This window comes from Diuraphis noxia, unplaced genomic scaffold (genome assembly GCF_037042655.1).
Source record: "Diuraphis noxia isolate RWA-SAM2 unplaced genomic scaffold, SU_Dnox_SAM2 contig0005, whole genome shotgun sequence".
NCBI lineage: Eukaryota > Metazoa > Arthropoda > Insecta > Hemiptera > Aphididae > Diuraphis > Diuraphis noxia.
The window spans coordinates 12,566,344-12,585,263 of NW_028301715.1; the positions used below are offsets into that span (position 1 = coordinate 12,566,344).

Here is an 18,920-nt window from a genome sequence, read left to right on the forward strand (position 1 = left end):
AGAGATACTAATAAAATAAGGTAATTTAACAAATTATTATTATGCATTATGCTCATCAGTAGTTGCGAATCCCACCTCCAACTCGCTTTGTTCAAAACCGGTCGACTAATATGATTTTAGTTACACGTTTATCGCTTTAGCTTGAAAACAGGTTCCCGATTATGTGTTGAGAAAAATTTGTTGGAAACAGATAATAATAATTAATAATAATAATAACATGAATATGATAATATATTCTAAATTGTAATTTAAATATAATACCTATATCTTAATATCTTAAAAAGAAACATAATATGATGAATATCATTTATGTGGTAATACACCACTACGTCACGAAAATATTTTTTTTTCAATAAAAAATAAGTCATTGGTATGTACACAACTTGAGGCCTAAGTAAGGGGAAGAAAAATTAAGACAAAAGAATATTTAGTTTTTGGTCTGAAAATTAAAACCCTTATAGAAGAATATCTTCAAATACTAATAAAATTGGTTTATTATTTTAAAAATTTATTTTATATGGAAATAATAATTATTTCTATCTATAATTATAATTATTATAAATTATTAATGTTAGAAAATTAAAAATAATCAATACATAATGCATAACATAAAATAGCGACTATACGTAGTAGGTACATATTCCTTATGGTATTAAATAAAGAATAATGATATTTTAATTAACTTTTGTGAAATAACATAACATGATCCTGACATCGAAAAAATAAATATTTTTAAATGCATTAGGTAAAACATTTGATAAGTCGATATTATCATTAATCGGTAAAATTTTTTTTTAAGATGATTATTATGTTGCTTAGATAATTTTACTAAAGAAGTATCTAAAATATTAGACAATAATAACTTTGATAAAAGCGTAACTTGATTATGTACCCATAATTTATTTAAATTATTATTTACCTATGCTTTTATTTATTTCACTCGTTTTAAAATGACAACATTATTAAATAGTAAAATATGAACATGGTATGCAGATACCAAAATGCATATTGTATTTAACGCCGAGTCCTGTTAAACGTATAAATAACATTTTTATTTAAAACTGTAAATTTGTTGTCATTATATATTTGTATGTAATTATTTTATACAGCAAACGAATAAGTTGTAACCGTATATTCTAATTATTTTATATTACAGTGCTTGCTTAATTTTTTTTTTATTTGAATTAAGCCTTGGCAACAATGGGTTTAACTCTAATTAAAATACTTAATATAAAAAATTGTATTGGTTTTTTGTTACATTCTAACTTCTATATATTTGTGAAGTTGTTTTGGATGGTGGATCTGTCTTACTATTCCACCGCAACACATCATGGCACACGTTAATAAGTGCTTAACTACCTTTAGTCTATACTTATTAATTATTATATAGAATATAGTACATTAGTACATACATGCTTATAACATTGGGTTTCCATATTATATTTTACTCAAACCGTGAGAAGCATTTTGCGTATAATTTTATGGGAAAAATCTAACCACTTCCCCCTCCACGGCCGGTCAGCTGCCAATTTGCACAACCTATTTTTTCGATACTATCACACAATGTTAAGCATTTAGCGACATAAAGGTATGTAAATTACAATCTATTCTTTTATAGTTTATGTTAGAAACATTTTAATTTCAAAGAATATAAAGTTTAATATTATTATAATAAAATAGTAGATACAATAAAAAATTAATCAGATTTTAACATGAACCTATAAAATGTTCATATACAATATTTTTTGAAATTAAAATGTTTCTAACATAAACTATATCGTACTTTACTTAACGAAAATATTGATATTTAAAAAACTTTAAAAAGTCAGCCATTTGACTTAAATAAGTGTTTTTACCATATACATTTTTCTGAAAGTCAGATTTACAAATTGGCTATATTGAATATTTCGAAAAAGATGTTTATCAATGTGTATGTTTTTTTATTTTCAATATATTAAAAAATAAAAACAAAAAATTTATTCTAAAAATTTAGCATAAGTGTCAATGAATTATTTTTTAAAGAAATTTAAAAAAAATATCGATTAGAGCAAAGCGATAGATGTATTTTTTTTATTAGATATGAATAATAATTTAGGTGTCGTTTATCTGATCAATTTCAATAAACATAAATTATCAAAATATAACTAGACAAGATAAAAATGAACATAATGTATTTTAACAATTTTAATTTTAGTTATTAAGCTTTATTAATTTTAACAATTTTAATTTTAATTATTAAGCTTTATTAATGTGCCATCGAAATAAAGTTTATTTTTAATAAAATAATTTATTTATTACAATTTATAGGTAAAGTTTATCTGGCCAATTACAGTAGGTAAACATAAAATATTATAGTTTAAAAATGATCATAACTCGCATAAAAATTATACAACATAATATTATACTCACCTATTAGGGTGATGCTGAAAATCACCACCACGAGTCCATGATGCACTCGTGATGTATTTAACATAAAAGATTTTCTACGAAATTTGTTATTTTAAGAATTTCATTCAAATTACAGTACTTACATACAATCATTGATGTAATACGTAGATGGGTTAACCCACACTGCTTGTTTTGTCCCAACAACTAGGACATCATCGCTGAACACACTCTGTCCCAATGCCCGATATGAGTTGCAATGACGTTTCACCATCACGGTAGGTGTATGCTAAAGCTAAACTGCTCTGAGGACTAGGTTTTTGATGACATACCCACCGAAATGACTGGGCGGGTTGCGACTCTACAAGACGTTTAAGAATCCTATACAGAGGATTTCACGCGAGACGACCATGACGGAAACGCGGCTTAAATATAAAGCTACAGGACCCGATCGCTACCACGGTGCTGGTTCAGAATTTCAGATGCTATACCAGCTATACCGAGCAATTCTCTTCATTTCTCCTTCCATGACTGGCGGGACGACAATCATAATATAGCGGTGGCCGCTGGACTCCAGAAAGTTGGACATAAAAAATAGGTACGTCATATATACACGTTATATGTACAATACGTTAATACTCGACTACATCATCCTAATTAGTTCCGGGTAATCTAGGCGGATCAAGACCGAATCGGTTTCCGATAAAGACCTTCTAAAAAGAAGAAATACATGCAATCTAAAATATAATTTGATATCAATATAACAAATGTTCCATCATTAATTATGGGTGTACCTATGTAAAAATGTAACAAGTACCTACACAAGAAAAATGATTCGTGTACATCAATTTAACTTAAAAATGAATAATTGTTAAGTGGAAACCAGAAATGTTCACAGAATATTTAAATATGACATGTGATTTGTAGTTTTTGTTTTTGAAAAGTAAAAATCTTGAAACTGTAGTACAAATGTTATGTTAGGGAAGTTGTTCATATCTCAATTATACAAAAAAAATCGAAAGTACATAGTCATGTTAGAAATTCAAGTTTTTATGAAATTCATCAAATTGACAGATTCATAATATCTCAGATATGATGACAGGGGATCAGTAACTGCGTCGTCAATGAACAAGCAAGCGGGTTCACCGACGGGACCGAGGAACGTCATATTATTATTCACTGCCGACCGAACACGTCTGCACTGTCGAGTTGTTGTCGAGTGACGACCGTGTTGTCGGTTGCCTAACCAACCACCCGACCACCATAATGGGACGTACACACCACGACAAATGAAGGGCGTCGGTCTGCCCATGTCACCGGACTATTGCGTATAGCCGACACTCGAGCAAATGTGGTCGGAAGTGCTGTTGCCGGGCTGCGGGTTGGCGATTCAGTTGACCAGAAACCGGTAGACACATCGACCAGATCGAGAATCCACACGCCTAGAGCCATTAACCACTAACCAGAACAGGTCAGGCGAGAACCACCAAATTCCGGCAGGAAGAGCAAACTCCAATAACACCGAAAGGACCTTTTTTAAAGCTACGCCTTCTTATAACAACTAGGTCCACCCAACGCGCTTGTTATGCATAATCCAAAGGTCGGCAAGTAACTTCTATTGGAGTCCAGAAAATCAAAATAATAAATAAATGAGGTCCCGTGAAACCAAATCCTCGTTAAAATTGTGTATTTATGTAATAGCAATAAAAAAGCCAAACAAATTGTAAGACATATACTGACGGTCCAACTGTTTACAGTTCTCCACGGTCAACAATTAGTCTATCGTTGGTATAAAAGCCAGAGTTTCCCAACCAGGGCGCCGAGAACTTTATTTAGGGGTTCCGTGATAATTTGAAATATATGTCCAATTTTTATTCAATCTTAATAATGAAAAAAGAATAATAACTAAAGATAAAAAAATGTAGTTATATTGCTCAATATTATAATTTGTTTTATAAAATGTAATAGGTATGTGTATTATATAATATGTCTTAATATTTTAAATTTTTATTTACACTTATGCAGTTAAGCGCTGCTAAATAGAACCGAAGTAGGCTATATAGGGTGCCTCCGGATTTGTAGAAAATGACTTAGAGAGCCGTGAGTCAAAAAATGTTGAAAAACTTTATTATAAGCGTTCGTAAGACACTACGAATTCACATCAAGTCTCTTGTTTGAGTGGGCACCGCGGTGCGATCCTATATCTCCACATAAACTGTACAATCACTACGTCATATGTATTTAACAGGCCATTCGCCATGGTGAAAAATTTAAATAATCATTAAAAAAATTAAAAATTTTGAAAACGTAATTTAAGATCCCATACATTTTTCTATTGGCAATTTAAAAGTATTAAAAATTCATAAATCAATTTTTATTTAATATTTTGTAGTTCAAAAATTAACAAAAATCGAAAATCATTTTGTTGTCGAAACCTTGTAAAATGTTCCAATATTACAGCTAAAGCTTTAAAATTGAATACACGGTTTCTCATATAGTTTTGACTGAAATTTCAAAAGAATAAAAAAAATATTTTTCTTGCTTAACATCTGAACATTTTGACGAAATTAGATGTTCTAACGAATAATAACAATTTTAGTAATTTCATTGCAACTAAAAAATAAGCTATTTTTTTACACTTGAAACTTTTACGGGTTTTTCGTAGACATCTGAAGTTGAACAGCTGGTTACACAACGGACAAATTGGTTGCGAGCAGTTTTATTCGCTTACAACACAAAATTCATTAGGTACACGTTGTAGGTATTAAGGTATATAGTAGACACATAAAAATGTGTGTTTTAAAAAGAACACGATAATGAAAATTCATATTATTAAGTGACATTAGTCATTAATTGTATATTACTTTAAAAATTGCCACCTATCAACTATTTAAATGTTGGTACCAAAACTTTTATTTCAATAGCCAATAAGTAGCTGCTTCTTAGCTCAGTTACAAGTTGGTACGATAATATGTAGTGCGATGCGCATGCGCAACATAAGTGATACATTCCTCATGTTCCTGAGATAACAAGCAGACGTTATCAGCTGATTGTTTGGCTATGTGCCACGATAAGGTGACGAAAATGATAACCATCGCGGTACGTCCTAACGATGTGTGTCATGTACTCATTGTACATTTGTAGTGTTGTACTCATGTATCAGTTATATTTGTTTAAGGTGTTAGAGTGGCTTTTTTTTTGTTTAATGAATATTGAATAATTATCAACCACTCGGGACATATAATGGTAACATATGTTCAAAATGCTCACTATAAACGCCGCAATTGCTTTAGAATTTTGCACCGACGAACCGTTCTGATAGCATTGCTGCAGTTGTGCCGTAGTGACGAAAATGATTTCAATACGTAAAGCTGTTTTTATCGTAAACACTTTTCTACTGTGCATTTTGTCGTTTTTTAACATTTATTGTAAGATCTTCGGCGTTCAGTTATTTAAATAATATTGACATCGACAATAACAATGTATTGGCACAATGATGTATGTTTTTATACTTTTTTTTTACAGTCACAAATGGAGACATGACCATTGTTGACATCAAAGAATTCGAATATGGAGGCGATATATTCTTTGAGATAACACATCCGCCAGAACTACAGTTTACATATCGCATAAGACCGGCCAAAAGCTTTGGGATCCCTTTTGTAAATAATTACCTTTTACTAATTAGTTTAATTTTGGGTCTAAATGAATAAAATTTAGTGTTTCACAATATAAATTAGGTATTTTTTGTTTGTTAAGGACAAGGAAAAGTTTCCAGCTAAAAAAACAAAATTGGTACTCGTTGACCCTCACCATGGTTGCGAAATTCCTAAAAACGCAAAGCAACTTGAAGGAAATGTTGCATTTGTGAAAAGAGGGTAAATATATCTATTTTTTGTATGTTAATAAATTAATAACTAACCAGTAATAATACTGAAGAAGCATTTTTAAAATAAATTGTTTAAACAGTGTGTGTAGCTTCTTAAAGAAAACTGTAATATCAGAAATGTCTGGAGCAAAAGCTATTGTTATCACGGACAATAACATTTATGATGATACAGCTTATATACACATGATTGATGATGAAAGTGAAATGTCTGCCAATATTCCAGCTGGTTTCCTTGTTGGAAAATCTGGGTAAATTGTTTCTTTAAAAATGAAAATAAAATATTTACATTTTAAACATCAAATCATTATTGGAGTTTATATTTATTTATGTCATGCAACATATTACTTAATTCCAATTGAAATATTTATATAAACTTAATATTATTTATTTATATGGTAATATTACACTGTGTTCTAGGCATTTGATACACACCAAAATGACTCAACTAAGTATGACAGAACTGCCCATTGTGTTTCCATTAAACATGACTTATGTACCACTACATGAAATCAAGCAACCACCTTGGATAACAATTTGAATCTTCAGAATCTTGTATGTTCAACTCAATTTTAGACTGAAAATCCCTCCACATTATCATATATTTTTAATATTTAATCATTATGTTTTTATTTTATTTAATAATGAATAATGACTGAACAGAAATCTCACGTATTTCAATTATATATTATATTATAACATTTATTTATTAAATATAATTGCAGAAAACTGTGGACCTAATTTTTAAATAGTTTTAGCCATATTTTACTACATTTTTGCAGTTAATATAAATGTATGACATTATTTGGTTAATTTTTAACAGGGTTATATTAAACAGGGAGTTTTTATGGCATTAAAATGTAATTATTAACCATAATATTCGAGGTAACCGTTCATTTTTTGTATTTGATATTTATTTGTATAATATTAGAATCAATGATAGTTATTCAAGTAAAGAACTAAAACTCTAGTGATGACAAATAAATGTATAGATATAATTACTAATTAATAATAATACATCATCTCACCTTAAAATTACCAATTAAATTTATATAATAAGTGTTGTTTTATTGTATTTCAATAAATATAAAACATTAATATATTTTAATTGACCAGATAAATTATTTGGATTTCACATTTAATACTTAAATGTTAAATCAACTAGAGTTTATTATATCAGAAACCAGCCAAAGAAAAATATTAATGTCCATTAACGTTATTTTAAATTTACGCCGCAAACAAAAATGTGAGTGTTGCAAGTACTTGTGTGGTAATAAAAATATATCTGATTACCTGAGAAAATAGTTAAGTTACTTAAAATAGTACTACAAATAAATTACTTCAAATAATGTGGATGTTAACATTCTTTTATTTTTGATGCTAATACAAAAACATATAACGGTTTAAACTTTATTACATCTACAGTTTTTAAATCTCACCATTGTAGCATTGCATCTACTATGTTCGCTACTTGCGCCTACCTAAATACGTCAGCACAATCAATTTAGAAGTATTTATTATTTTTTATCATCAATAATAAACTCGAAATTAGCCTAATAATCGCAATCTGTAAAAGAATCTCGAAAATCAATAGACGGTGTCGACAAAAAAAATTCGACAGCAACACCCCGACCGCAAAAAAAAAAATGTTCGACATTTTTTTAAAGCCGTTGGTTAGCATGAATTTGAACGGTTACCTATCACCGAAATTTACACGGTTTTTAATTTTTTTTTTCAAATTTGTCGGTTGCCTAACCTAACCTAACTTTTGCATTGTGACAAAAAGTCAGCAATATATTCAGAGTATAACGATTTAATGGTCGTTGCACGCACCGAGTAAAAAATAAGATGGGTAGCGAGTACTAGCAGAGTACTACTACTACTTCTGTGACAGAAGGGAGAATTTATTGTAACATACTATTATATCTCAAACAATGTTTCAATGTAAACCCATGTAATATGTATTGCAACCCATTCATTCGTTCTCATTGTAACTTGGCTCGTTTTAAGCCACGCGTGACATAAATCTAGTGAATCAATTGACTTCTATAAACAGGTGTGACTTTCCTAATTTCATGTAAACCCATTAAATAAAACGGAGTTCTGAAGCTAATTGTTCAGAATTTTTGTCAAAAACTGTTAAATGATATTAATAAATGGTCCGTTTCCGGGACGTACAAGGTGAATCGGTGGCGACGACCGCAGAAAACCTACTAAAACGCAACGCATCCCACCTAAAAATGTTTGGATTTTGGAATTGAGCCAATCTTTACTCTTAAGTAGGTATGAATAGAAGATATTGATTATTGACTGTTGGTCTGTGCCATTTTTTCACGTTAGTGGGTTGATACCTATTGGCTACTACCTACTCAACTACTTTGTGACGTGCATTGTGCAGTTAGTCGTATGATTATATGATAAAATGATTATTTACATTTAAAATGTAAATGCTTTTCTACGTACGAATTCAGCATGTAATTTGCAATGATTTTAAATAAATAATTAAAGTGAACTGTTCAACTGCAGTATTACCTAAACATTAATTTATGAAAAATCGTGTTACTTAAAATATTTATATTTCATATGTTATTTCAACTGCAATATAGTAATTGACAGTTATGTTTGATTTTAAAATATATGTGTGGGACGTGCAACTGACATACTTCTAGATGCGTTAAATAATGTTGTCCGGAATGTTCCTCTTTCGGGAATTTCTAGTTTGTCAATCGACCATAATTGCAATGACGCTGATCCAAATATTAAATAAAAACACATTATGAATATAAACATAGCTACAATTATCCATAAAACAGTATTCCACTCTTCCCTGGTGTTCTGTAAAATATACAAGTACCAAGTTAGATAATATAATATAATAACAAATTATTAAATTGATAAAGTCTTTAAAAATTTATTGATACCTAAATTAATATTTATAAGTTATAACTATATTTTAGATAAAGGAGGAAATAATAATCATACTGTTTTTTTCAGTAGGGTAGACAAGAAAAAGCGGGGAAGTCGTGGATGTCGCTCTGCTGTACAGTAGGTTACAAGTGGGTTACTGTAATGGGTGGAATTAAATTTGAATCCAATGATACTATATCATTGTATACGAAAAACGATTCTGAGCGAAGATGGTTTATTTGTCTAGGATGTATTATAGATTATAAAAAATTTTCAAATCTTAGATTTTAAATAAAATTTTTTATGAATTTCTAGCACAAAATAATTTGAACATTGCCGTAATTTTAAATTAATTATTGTTATTAAATTTAATCAATAAATATAACAATATAGTCTATTCATATTATGTGGTGTGTATAAATTAAAGACAGAATTGTTTTTTGAGAAAACGTATTTATAATTTAAGTAAAAAAAAAACAGATATTTGTATTAAAGAACTGATAAGTTAGTGAGGGCGGCAATGGTGTAATATCTTTTCTCTAGTAAAAAAACTTTTATATTACTGGTGATTTGATGTTTGATTTATGGTTTTAACAATATAAAGGTATTTTTTCTAACTTGTTTAATAATGATGCTGTTGATTAAAGTCGATGGACAAGCAACCAAGAATGCGATAAATGTTGACAAACCGGACAACAAACCAGCATAATTTGGAGCCAAATCGAGGAGTGTAGGAAAGAAGCCTCCACTGTAAGCGAAATCACCTAAAGCCAAGTTTATTGATATTGCGACCATGATATGCAATTTGGTGATGTTCTCTTCAAAAATTATGCTCAATAGTGATGTAATGACCATTATGCACCCTGTTATCGAACGAATAATGCATTATAATTAATGTATACCCAACTACTAGTACAATATTATGTTATTAGAATTTTTCATAATTTATTGATTTATACTATATACTGTTATATAACTAGTAATAAGTACTGTGCTATGCGCTGTTATATTTATCCAGTGTTTACCTGCAAAGTCCAGTATCAACTTAAATCGATCACAACTATGGTTTTTACTACAATAATATACATATACAAATACACTTATATAATACCAACTGTATATCAATTATCGTAACAGGATAAAACTCTAAACGACTTATCTATTTTTGTGCATTTTAATTTTCCTAAGGATTTAAACATTTTTAATACCTACATAGCATTTGAAACGTTTAATACTGAACTCAACAAATTAATTTTAAAATGTAATAATGTAGTTCTTTATTTATATAAAATGTATGACGACTTTCAATTTGATTTCAGAAATTATGTCTGATAAGTAGTTTAGTTAATACAATTGCTAAAAGATAAATACTAATAGGTCAAAATAAATAATAGTCGTTTCTTACACGACATCACGAACTTGTTAAAATGTAATGCGTACCTACCTACAATTGTACCGGAAAGACACAACAGCTACACTGCACAATAACATTGTTGTAATTATAATTATAATTACTAATTAGACATGCCATAGGCAAGCTCAGTTTAAGATAAATTTGGGCCCAGGACAAAATAATAATAATATATCCATTAAATCATTATCCATATGCATAAAAACACTATATCTATATTATACATTGAAGTTTGAACACCCTCTAGACATTAAATCCATATCTTTTAAATAATTCCATTCGTATAATTATAATAAATAGGTATCTACGTGATATACCTATATATATATATATATATATATATATATATATATATATATATATATATATATATATATATATATATATATATATATATATATATGTGTGTATTTAAATTATTATCACACTTACATAGGTAACCTACTGTTTAAAAAAAAAGCTAAATATTTTTATATTAAAAAATATATATTTCGTACGGGTTTATAACAAACACAAATCAATAGGTACAACAAATAATTAATAAGTAACATCTATAATAAAGCGTATAGGTATGTCTATATTTTCCCGCGGCGTCGTCGGTTCAAAACTGGGGAAAAAAAGGTATGTCTATATTTAATGTTTAAAGTAAGTTCAAGTAAAATAGTAATATTTCTTATATTAGTCAATAGTCACAAATTGCAAATGAGTACGTTACCAAAACAACAATATAGTTTTCGGCATGCGGTGTGTGACAGTCCAGAAAAGTCTTTGACCATAGGATATGTTATGGCGTTAAAATTTCGCATTAAAAACGTCAAGATAAATGGTATGCAATACAAATATCCACTCTGAAAATTATAATTAGACACACTGCAAAGTGGAGATTATACAATTTCGTCAATCATAGCATGTTGTATAGTTCACCTCACTGGTTTGGATACCCAACATGGTTTGCAAATACATCGGCATAAGGTTCATCATGGTGAACACATTCCACAAAAATGCCGAGTAACACAGCATGTATGCGATAAATGGCAATGAAGTGAATATGGACAACCACGGTATTACTGGCGGCTAAAACACCAAGCGATGTGATTTGAAAAAAAGTATTTAAAAATTATTAAAATAACAGCTAGGTAGTGAGATAGTTTCATACACTCAAATTTTAAGAGGGGTTAGACAATTTCAAAGAAGATAAATAAATAACATTTTTAGTCACAGCATTTAGAACTACATTTGTGATCGAATTGCGAAGTCACGGTGGGTGGGGTAGGGATGACTGGAAGAGATTCGTCTACTAGAAAGGTTTTCGTTTTGCATACCCAGGGTTCTCGACAATTTGTATTTTATTAGAAAGAAATGAGATGAGATGAGAATTTCAAATTTGGTGTCGAGTCGTAGGTAGTAGCACTGTATCGAATCGTTCGTAACTATTATAGGAAATCATATTATGTTTAACAACTAAAGTGTATATAGTTATAATAAAATAGTGTTAGTTATGTAATATAAGTGTCTATGTCTGGACCTCAGAATCACACACTCACACATTCTCTTATAACCATCGGCGTCTCCGCGGGGAGCAATACGGGGCACTTGACCCCCCTATAATTTTAATTTTTTTTTTCCAAAGCATTATCTGTATAGTGCCAATTTAGTAGACATAGATTACTTTTAAAATGTATAAAAATATATTCATTTATTTTTTAAATTGATTTTTCTCCTCCCTCTCGAAAAATGCCTGGGGACGCCCGTGCTCTTAATATGATATATTATTATACATATTTAAATATGATAGTACCTAATACATAGAATAGTTACCTCTTGGGACACACCAACGTTTTGAAATAGATATGTATATTCTTCTGGAGATATTTTAGGGTGGTTGTCAGGTACGTCGTACAAATATCGATGAAAATAGAATATGAACGAAATGGATATGATCGCTGAAATTTGTCACAATTGTATACTATATGTATAACAAACCAAAAGGTATATTTGGACAATGGACAGACAGTTTATATTGAATGTAGTTGAACAAACAAGGAACCTATAAAAAAACCTTTTGTTCTGATCAATATTTTTAATTTTTCTTTTTTTCTATATAATTTATTGATATGAGCGCTACACATTTAATATAATTTGTAAAATATAAATATATCTGTGTTAATTTGGTTTAAATATTTTGTGAAAATTTCAAATTAGTCAATAATATATATATAATAGGAGCGTTTCGACGATTAAGGCGGGTTTCCACTATAGGTACCAGGTACGCATGTGCTGTGTAGGTACACGTAAACTTACTGTTCTGCTATGTTTGATAACACGGTAACGTGGTTAACCATGTAGTAAACTAACCTAACCAACCATACACAGTAAAGGGTTTGCGCCAACGTGCAAGTGTAGTGGAAACCCGCCTTTATAGGGTCTGGTACTCTGGTTTACTGTATCTATCGGTATTTCGGTATAAATATGTACAAGGCCGTAACTGGGGGAGGGTCCAGGGGACCGGACCCCTCCATCCAATTTGTTTTTCAGTTACGGCCTTGTAAAACGTAATATATAAAACTTGTATAATTATATATTGATAAAGGCCAGTGCGCGGACTTTTAAGTAATAATAGATATAATTTAGCATTCGACATTATACTAATAAGCAAGTATAGATTGCAATTACTGCAGTGAAATCCTCCCAACCATTTGTCATAATATTTAAATAGTCTGTAGACATTTAGCATCCGCCGGTCGCCATTTACCACCTGGTAATCTGCAGCGGTGATACCCGATTGAGCACGGTCGTTATCGGCCGACCTTTTAGACGACCCGATTGAGCACGATAAAAAAATAAAAATATTGTATACAACGTTGTCAGATTTTCACTAGTACCTACGTATGTTGTGTAGTAGATATTACCAATAGGTAATTACTAACACATTACTATATTAGTCGAAAACGATTTTACTATCGATCGATGGGTAGGCATACCCACGGAAGTTGAAAATAACTGGGATACATAGGAAAACAGAATTTTATCTACAACGATTGCACTAAATTGTGATTAACTGTTATTGTATGTACCTATGCTGTAAATAAGACTTGGTCACAGTTAGTCTGTTCTGTTGTCTCGCGCGTGCTCGTAGTGCGGTAGTGTGCGAATTTTACAATAAAATATGGAAAATAATGAAATAAAAATTATTTACCCGAGAGAGGTAAAGAGTTGGCAAATGTTGGAGCTTTCAAGTACAGGTTTATTGGGATACAGGTTTACTGGATCCAGGAAAAATGGTGAATTGTTGAAATGGTGTTGTACAAAAAATGATTGGGCAACAATCTATTCTTGCCAAGAGAAAAATATTGTACTGCAATCAAATTTTATTTTTTAATATTAATATTATACGATACAAAATGGCAACGTCGCACCTATTTTCGTGCTCAATCGTGTTGTTTTTTGGGTTTTTTTGGGTTCCAATTGTTTGATTCCAACCATGCTCAATCGGGTTGTGAAAAACGTCAATCGTGCTCAGTCGGGTTCCAGCCATCTGCAGTATTCAAATACGGTAACGATATCATTTACCTGGTACGTAAAATATTAGAGACCATCCGCCGAAACCGTGAACATTGGAACCGCACAAAAAACCGCTCATCGGATAACTCAGAATAGTGCCGAACGAGAAACCGCTGAAGCCGAAACTGAGCAGAATCGACGACTCGTCATCCGACATCCAAGCGCTGAACAACTGGAAAAACGGACCGGCCATCAAGCCCTGTAAAATCATGACGGATAGTATTAACGATTATAAATACAAAATATTTTATCTGCATAATATTATATGATTTATGTACCATACTATTACGGATAAAAACCTCTATTTGATTATACCTATATGCGCCTTCTTTGTATTTAAACATATAAACTGCACTTGGAAAGTTGGAACTTTCATAATTGAACAACTAAAAATATTAAAGTAGGTAGATTACCTATATTTATAAGACAACTACTTTTAGATTCTGAACGAAGTGATGAATGTATTGATTTTACAATGATGTGTGTTTTTTTTGTGTCTGTGTGCAGCATAACTAGTCGAAATAATGCTTCAATTTCAAACTTTGGGGGTGGTTTCCGATGTAAAAGTGAATATCCTTGGTGCATTATAGAGGTCAAAAGTAAACATTTTCCAACAGTTTTAAAAAAAATCGAGAAAAACAAAAAAAAAAAAAATGACAGAAAAACGGGAATTTTTACGCAAAACCAGTTTTCGACGAAATCGATTTTTTATATGGTTGTAATTCAAAAACTAATCACTGTAAATACTTGACATTTTCACCAAATGTTTATGTTAATGTTATCTATGTACAGTTTAATTTTTTTTTAGGTTTTCTCTTTTATCGTATAATCCCAAATTCCCAAGTATGTATAACGAGATTTTACAGTCCCTTAAAATGTCTATACAGAAATCTAATCTGGTGGAGAAGTGTCTACACATTACCACGTGACTCTCCACAGGTGCGACTAGAGGGGGGGGGGGAGGTTGAGGATAAGCATTTTAATTATTACACTAGGTATTATAACTATTTGCTTACACATGTACATATTTTATGATTATATTATACAGGCCATAGGCACCTATTTTATTAGGATGATTAATTCTAACTTAAGTCTTTAGATAATGTTTTAAACGGACAAGGACGTTAATAGTAGTATTATGCTATTATTATAAAGCAGGTATAGCCGGTATAGGTATATTAGTAACCTTTAGTAGGTTCCTATTCTATCGAAATAAAAAATAACTCATTTTAATTTTTAACTTTTTAGTGTGGCTGCCAACATAGTGATGCTTTTTGATACAGTGTTACAACGTAACACATATGAGCTGGTGGAAAACCAATGCCTCACCACCTTTCAGCCATAGGCATTACATATAGAAAATTTCAACAGGAGGAGGAGGCTTCAGTCCTACTAGTCAAATTTTATTTTTTTATTTACAAAAATTACATTAATACGATAATAAATCCGGGGGGGAGTTGAATTAACATTAGGGGGCTTAGTGTTCCCCTCCAAGCCCCAAACTATTTGCGCCAATGCCCCCAGCGTCCATGTTTTTTTGTTTGTGACCGTGCTGTAGATGGTATATTATAATTTATAAGTATCTGCAGGTATACCTACGTTAATTAATAACACTTTTTACCACGAACATTCCTTGAATAAAACGGCACGCGAAAAACAATTCCGTATGTATCAGCGCGGCTGACGGGCACAGCATATGAAAGATGATGTTTCCGTACACTGCGATCATGAACGGAAGTTTAGCACCGTAATTGTTTGAAATTATGCCGCCCGCCATTGTCGTCGATATATAACCGTACATGAACGAACCCAATAATCGTCCGCGAGTCGCAGAGTCCCATTCGAACTCGCAATTCTGTATCATTGACGGGAGCATAGAGTATAATAATAATAACATTAAATAGTTATAACTTAAAACTATATAGGGTTAGGGTTAGGGATAGGAATTTTTATTTTTATTAAATTTCTGAGAAAATTTCTGAATCGCGGTCGTTGACTTGTTGTGATACCAACAATATAAATCTAAGGCCAATATTATCGTTATTATGATTTATGAGCATGTATCACACGCTGGTTCGCAGCTTATCAAATAATAATGAAAATTTTTTTCATTGAAATCTAAAATGTAAAATAAAAATTACCTGCGGCGTATGCAATATACAATATAAATAATCTATATGTAAGGTATAACTATATAATACTTAAAAAAAAAAATAGTTAAAAACAAAACATTAATTTATATATATAGGTAATAACTGGCTTTAACAGATTTATATTTTGGTCAGCACAATGGTCACAACTATGAGATGAAAAATATATGATTAGAATTCGGAAACTATAGAGAGGCGAGGTACCTAAGTGTATTATTAAAATGAAAATTCGATGACAAGGAGTCAAGGAATGCAGGTAAATACTTTTATTTATGTATTAACTACGATGAACACCATGAACCTATACCTATATATGACCATATTGTGATGTATACCTTTTTTTGATCAATCCACGGCAGAGTGGGTATAACAGTGGCGTCGTTTGGTTCGCATGTAAAGTTCCCAACAGGCTTCGACATGCACAGCAACGCTATTCCGAGGTTATCCCTGAGCATGGCCATCTGAACCGAAGCCAAAAAAACACAAAACGCTATGGAAAAACGGCAAGAACCCCATAACTTGGGCTTTGGGGCAAGATCTAAAATAAAAAACCATCGTTTACAATACCTACGTAAATTTAACGACTATATTACTAAATGAATACATACAAAAGTGCAAATAGAGAGTGAGCCCTGCAGCAGGGTTATATAGATACAGCAGCTGCATCTCTACGATATAGGTGATATCATTGGTCAAGGACGAGCTACAAATAGGTTAGGTTACATACATAGGTACCAGCTTTACATTTCTGAGTATTTTAAAAATATTTTTTCTATATTGTTATTTTAGGTAAAATATTATACTTAAAACTAAAAAAAAATGTTTAATCAACAATTATCCTGTATGGTGTATAGTTAATATGAAGTACCTATTATAGTTGAGTCGAAGAATAGTTACAAATATATCAATTACATAATCCTACACACTCCGAGCTTATATTGAGATATTGATGTATATCCGTTTTATTCGCTGCTCAGTTTTCTAAAAAATATAGTTGGCTGATGGAATGAGGGTTACAATTATGAAGTGTCTAAATAATTTTAATCGAAACAAAACATTACTATTATATGGACAGTGGTCCATTGCCCCCCATCCCTCATATATTTCTTACTGATTTAAGTTGTATATTGATGTTTGAAGTGTACCAATTAGGTATTATATTATTATTATTTTTGAAAAAATATAGAAAATGTCTGTGCTGTTAAGCCACATTGACGTAGGTAAGTACTTACGAGCCACATGATTGGACATTTTGCAAGATAATCTGTATACAGAAATTATTCTATTAAACAATTTTTCGTCAAGATAACCCGTAACCACGGAAATATGTAAACATCTGATGTGTTTACACTAAATATTATACAGTATAAATCATTAAATTAAATGTTTAGTCAAATTAATATTTTTGACTGTAAGTAGTAGCCAGTAGGTAGGTAGGTAACCAATAAGTGTTAAATATTGGGTATATAATAGAATGCGTGATTGGGCGTTTTTCGAATACATAATAGTTTTTTCCATAAATGGGATTTATTGGCTAGGTAGTAACTATTAAAAATAATTTAGACATTATCATAATATACCTACAAAATTCCGATAGCTGGTTTGAAAATTATAATGCAGTACGCTATTTTTTCAATAGTTTTCATTCCGACGTGAACAGTAATAGGTACGTAGGTACTAAATTTTTTTAACTCGAGTCAAATTTTAACACAAGTTGATATAAGAGTAGGTCAGTATAGTCAATTTCGACACAAATTTTTTTTTAAGCTATATTAACAATCTATACAGAAAAGACTAGTCTTTAAATAGGAGAAAATAGGCGGAAGAGTATAGGTGAGAAGGGGATCTTAGCCCTCAAAAACAGATAGATTCTTGGTTGTGGCCTGTGGGTTCTACCCCCGTCCCCCTGCCACCCACATTAATATTAAAAATGTTAGTCCATCCCGAAACTCAAATGGATTTCTACCTGTCAGAGACGTTGAAAAAAATTTGTATTTGAAATCACCTCACTCTTAGACTCATCTCTTCTATTTTATTTTATCATTACTGTAAAAAACATACTTTCGAAAATGAAATATATTTAATATCGTAACATTTTCATTTATTATTTTCTTCTTATGAGTAGTTTTGTATACCATAATTAAAATTCTCATTTATCAATAGTCAGGTTTAATGACAATAAATATTACACCAAAAAATTAGAATGATTTCATGGTGAAAAAATGATCGTTATTGACTGATTATCTTCTATGACGCTTTGCCACTGGCCTATGCAGGTCATTTTCAACAGTAATTTATTTTCTTACAAATCAAACATATTTTTAATTTATTGATGAAAGTTTTTTGAATGACATTACATTCTCTGATAAATAAAAAAAAATATGTAAGTACAAGCAATGTTGTAAATGTATTAGTTGAAAAGAATATAGAATATTTCTTCAAATTAAATATAATACTAAGTACTATACGAACTAAAGTGTTAAATAAAAACAGTACTAATTTTTTTTAAATTAATCATGTCACTATGAAGAAGATACCTTGTACGATAAAAAACTGCAAAAAATGATACACGTTTTAAGTATACACAAGGTTCTATTACACTAAAAGATAAGTTAATTAA

At 30.6% G+C, this 18,920-nt stretch overlaps 2 protein-coding genes across 3 annotated transcripts; one reads left to right on the forward strand and one right to left on the reverse strand.

Moving 5' to 3' along the window:
* Position 1: 1 nt before the first annotated feature.
* On the forward strand, positions 2-7,020 carry LOC107169951 (PRADC1-like protein). Of its 2 annotated transcripts, none has more exons than XM_089228239.1 (5): positions 2-20; positions 5,911-6,047; positions 6,145-6,263; positions 6,355-6,522; positions 6,692-7,020. In XM_089228239.1, the coding sequence occupies exons 2-5, from the start codon at positions 5,925-5,927 to the stop codon at positions 6,810-6,812; spliced, it is 531 nt and encodes a 176-aa protein (XP_089084365.1). In that variant the 5' UTR covers positions 2-20; positions 5,911-5,924; the 3' UTR covers positions 6,813-7,020. The 2 variants fall into 2 exon arrangements, with proteins under 2 accessions (XP_089084365.1, XP_015375413.1); XM_015519927.2 differs by lacking the exon at positions 2-20 and adding an exon at positions 5,492-5,813.
* A 285-nt stretch (positions 7,021-7,305) lies between these two features.
* On the reverse strand, positions 7,306-17,551 carry LOC107169953 (sialin-like). The gene is made up of 9 exons (XM_015519928.2): positions 17,533-17,551; positions 16,636-16,838; positions 15,772-16,005; positions 14,160-14,349; positions 12,408-12,532; positions 11,514-11,663; positions 11,305-11,437; positions 9,797-10,041; positions 7,306-9,106 (listed from the first exon to the last, which is right to left on the reverse strand). Exons 1-9 carry the CDS (start codon positions 17,549-17,551, stop codon positions 8,900-8,902), a joined length of 1,506 nt encoding a protein of 501 aa, XP_015375414.1. The 3' UTR covers positions 7,306-8,899.
* Between the last annotated feature and the right edge of the window lie 1,369 nt (positions 17,552-18,920).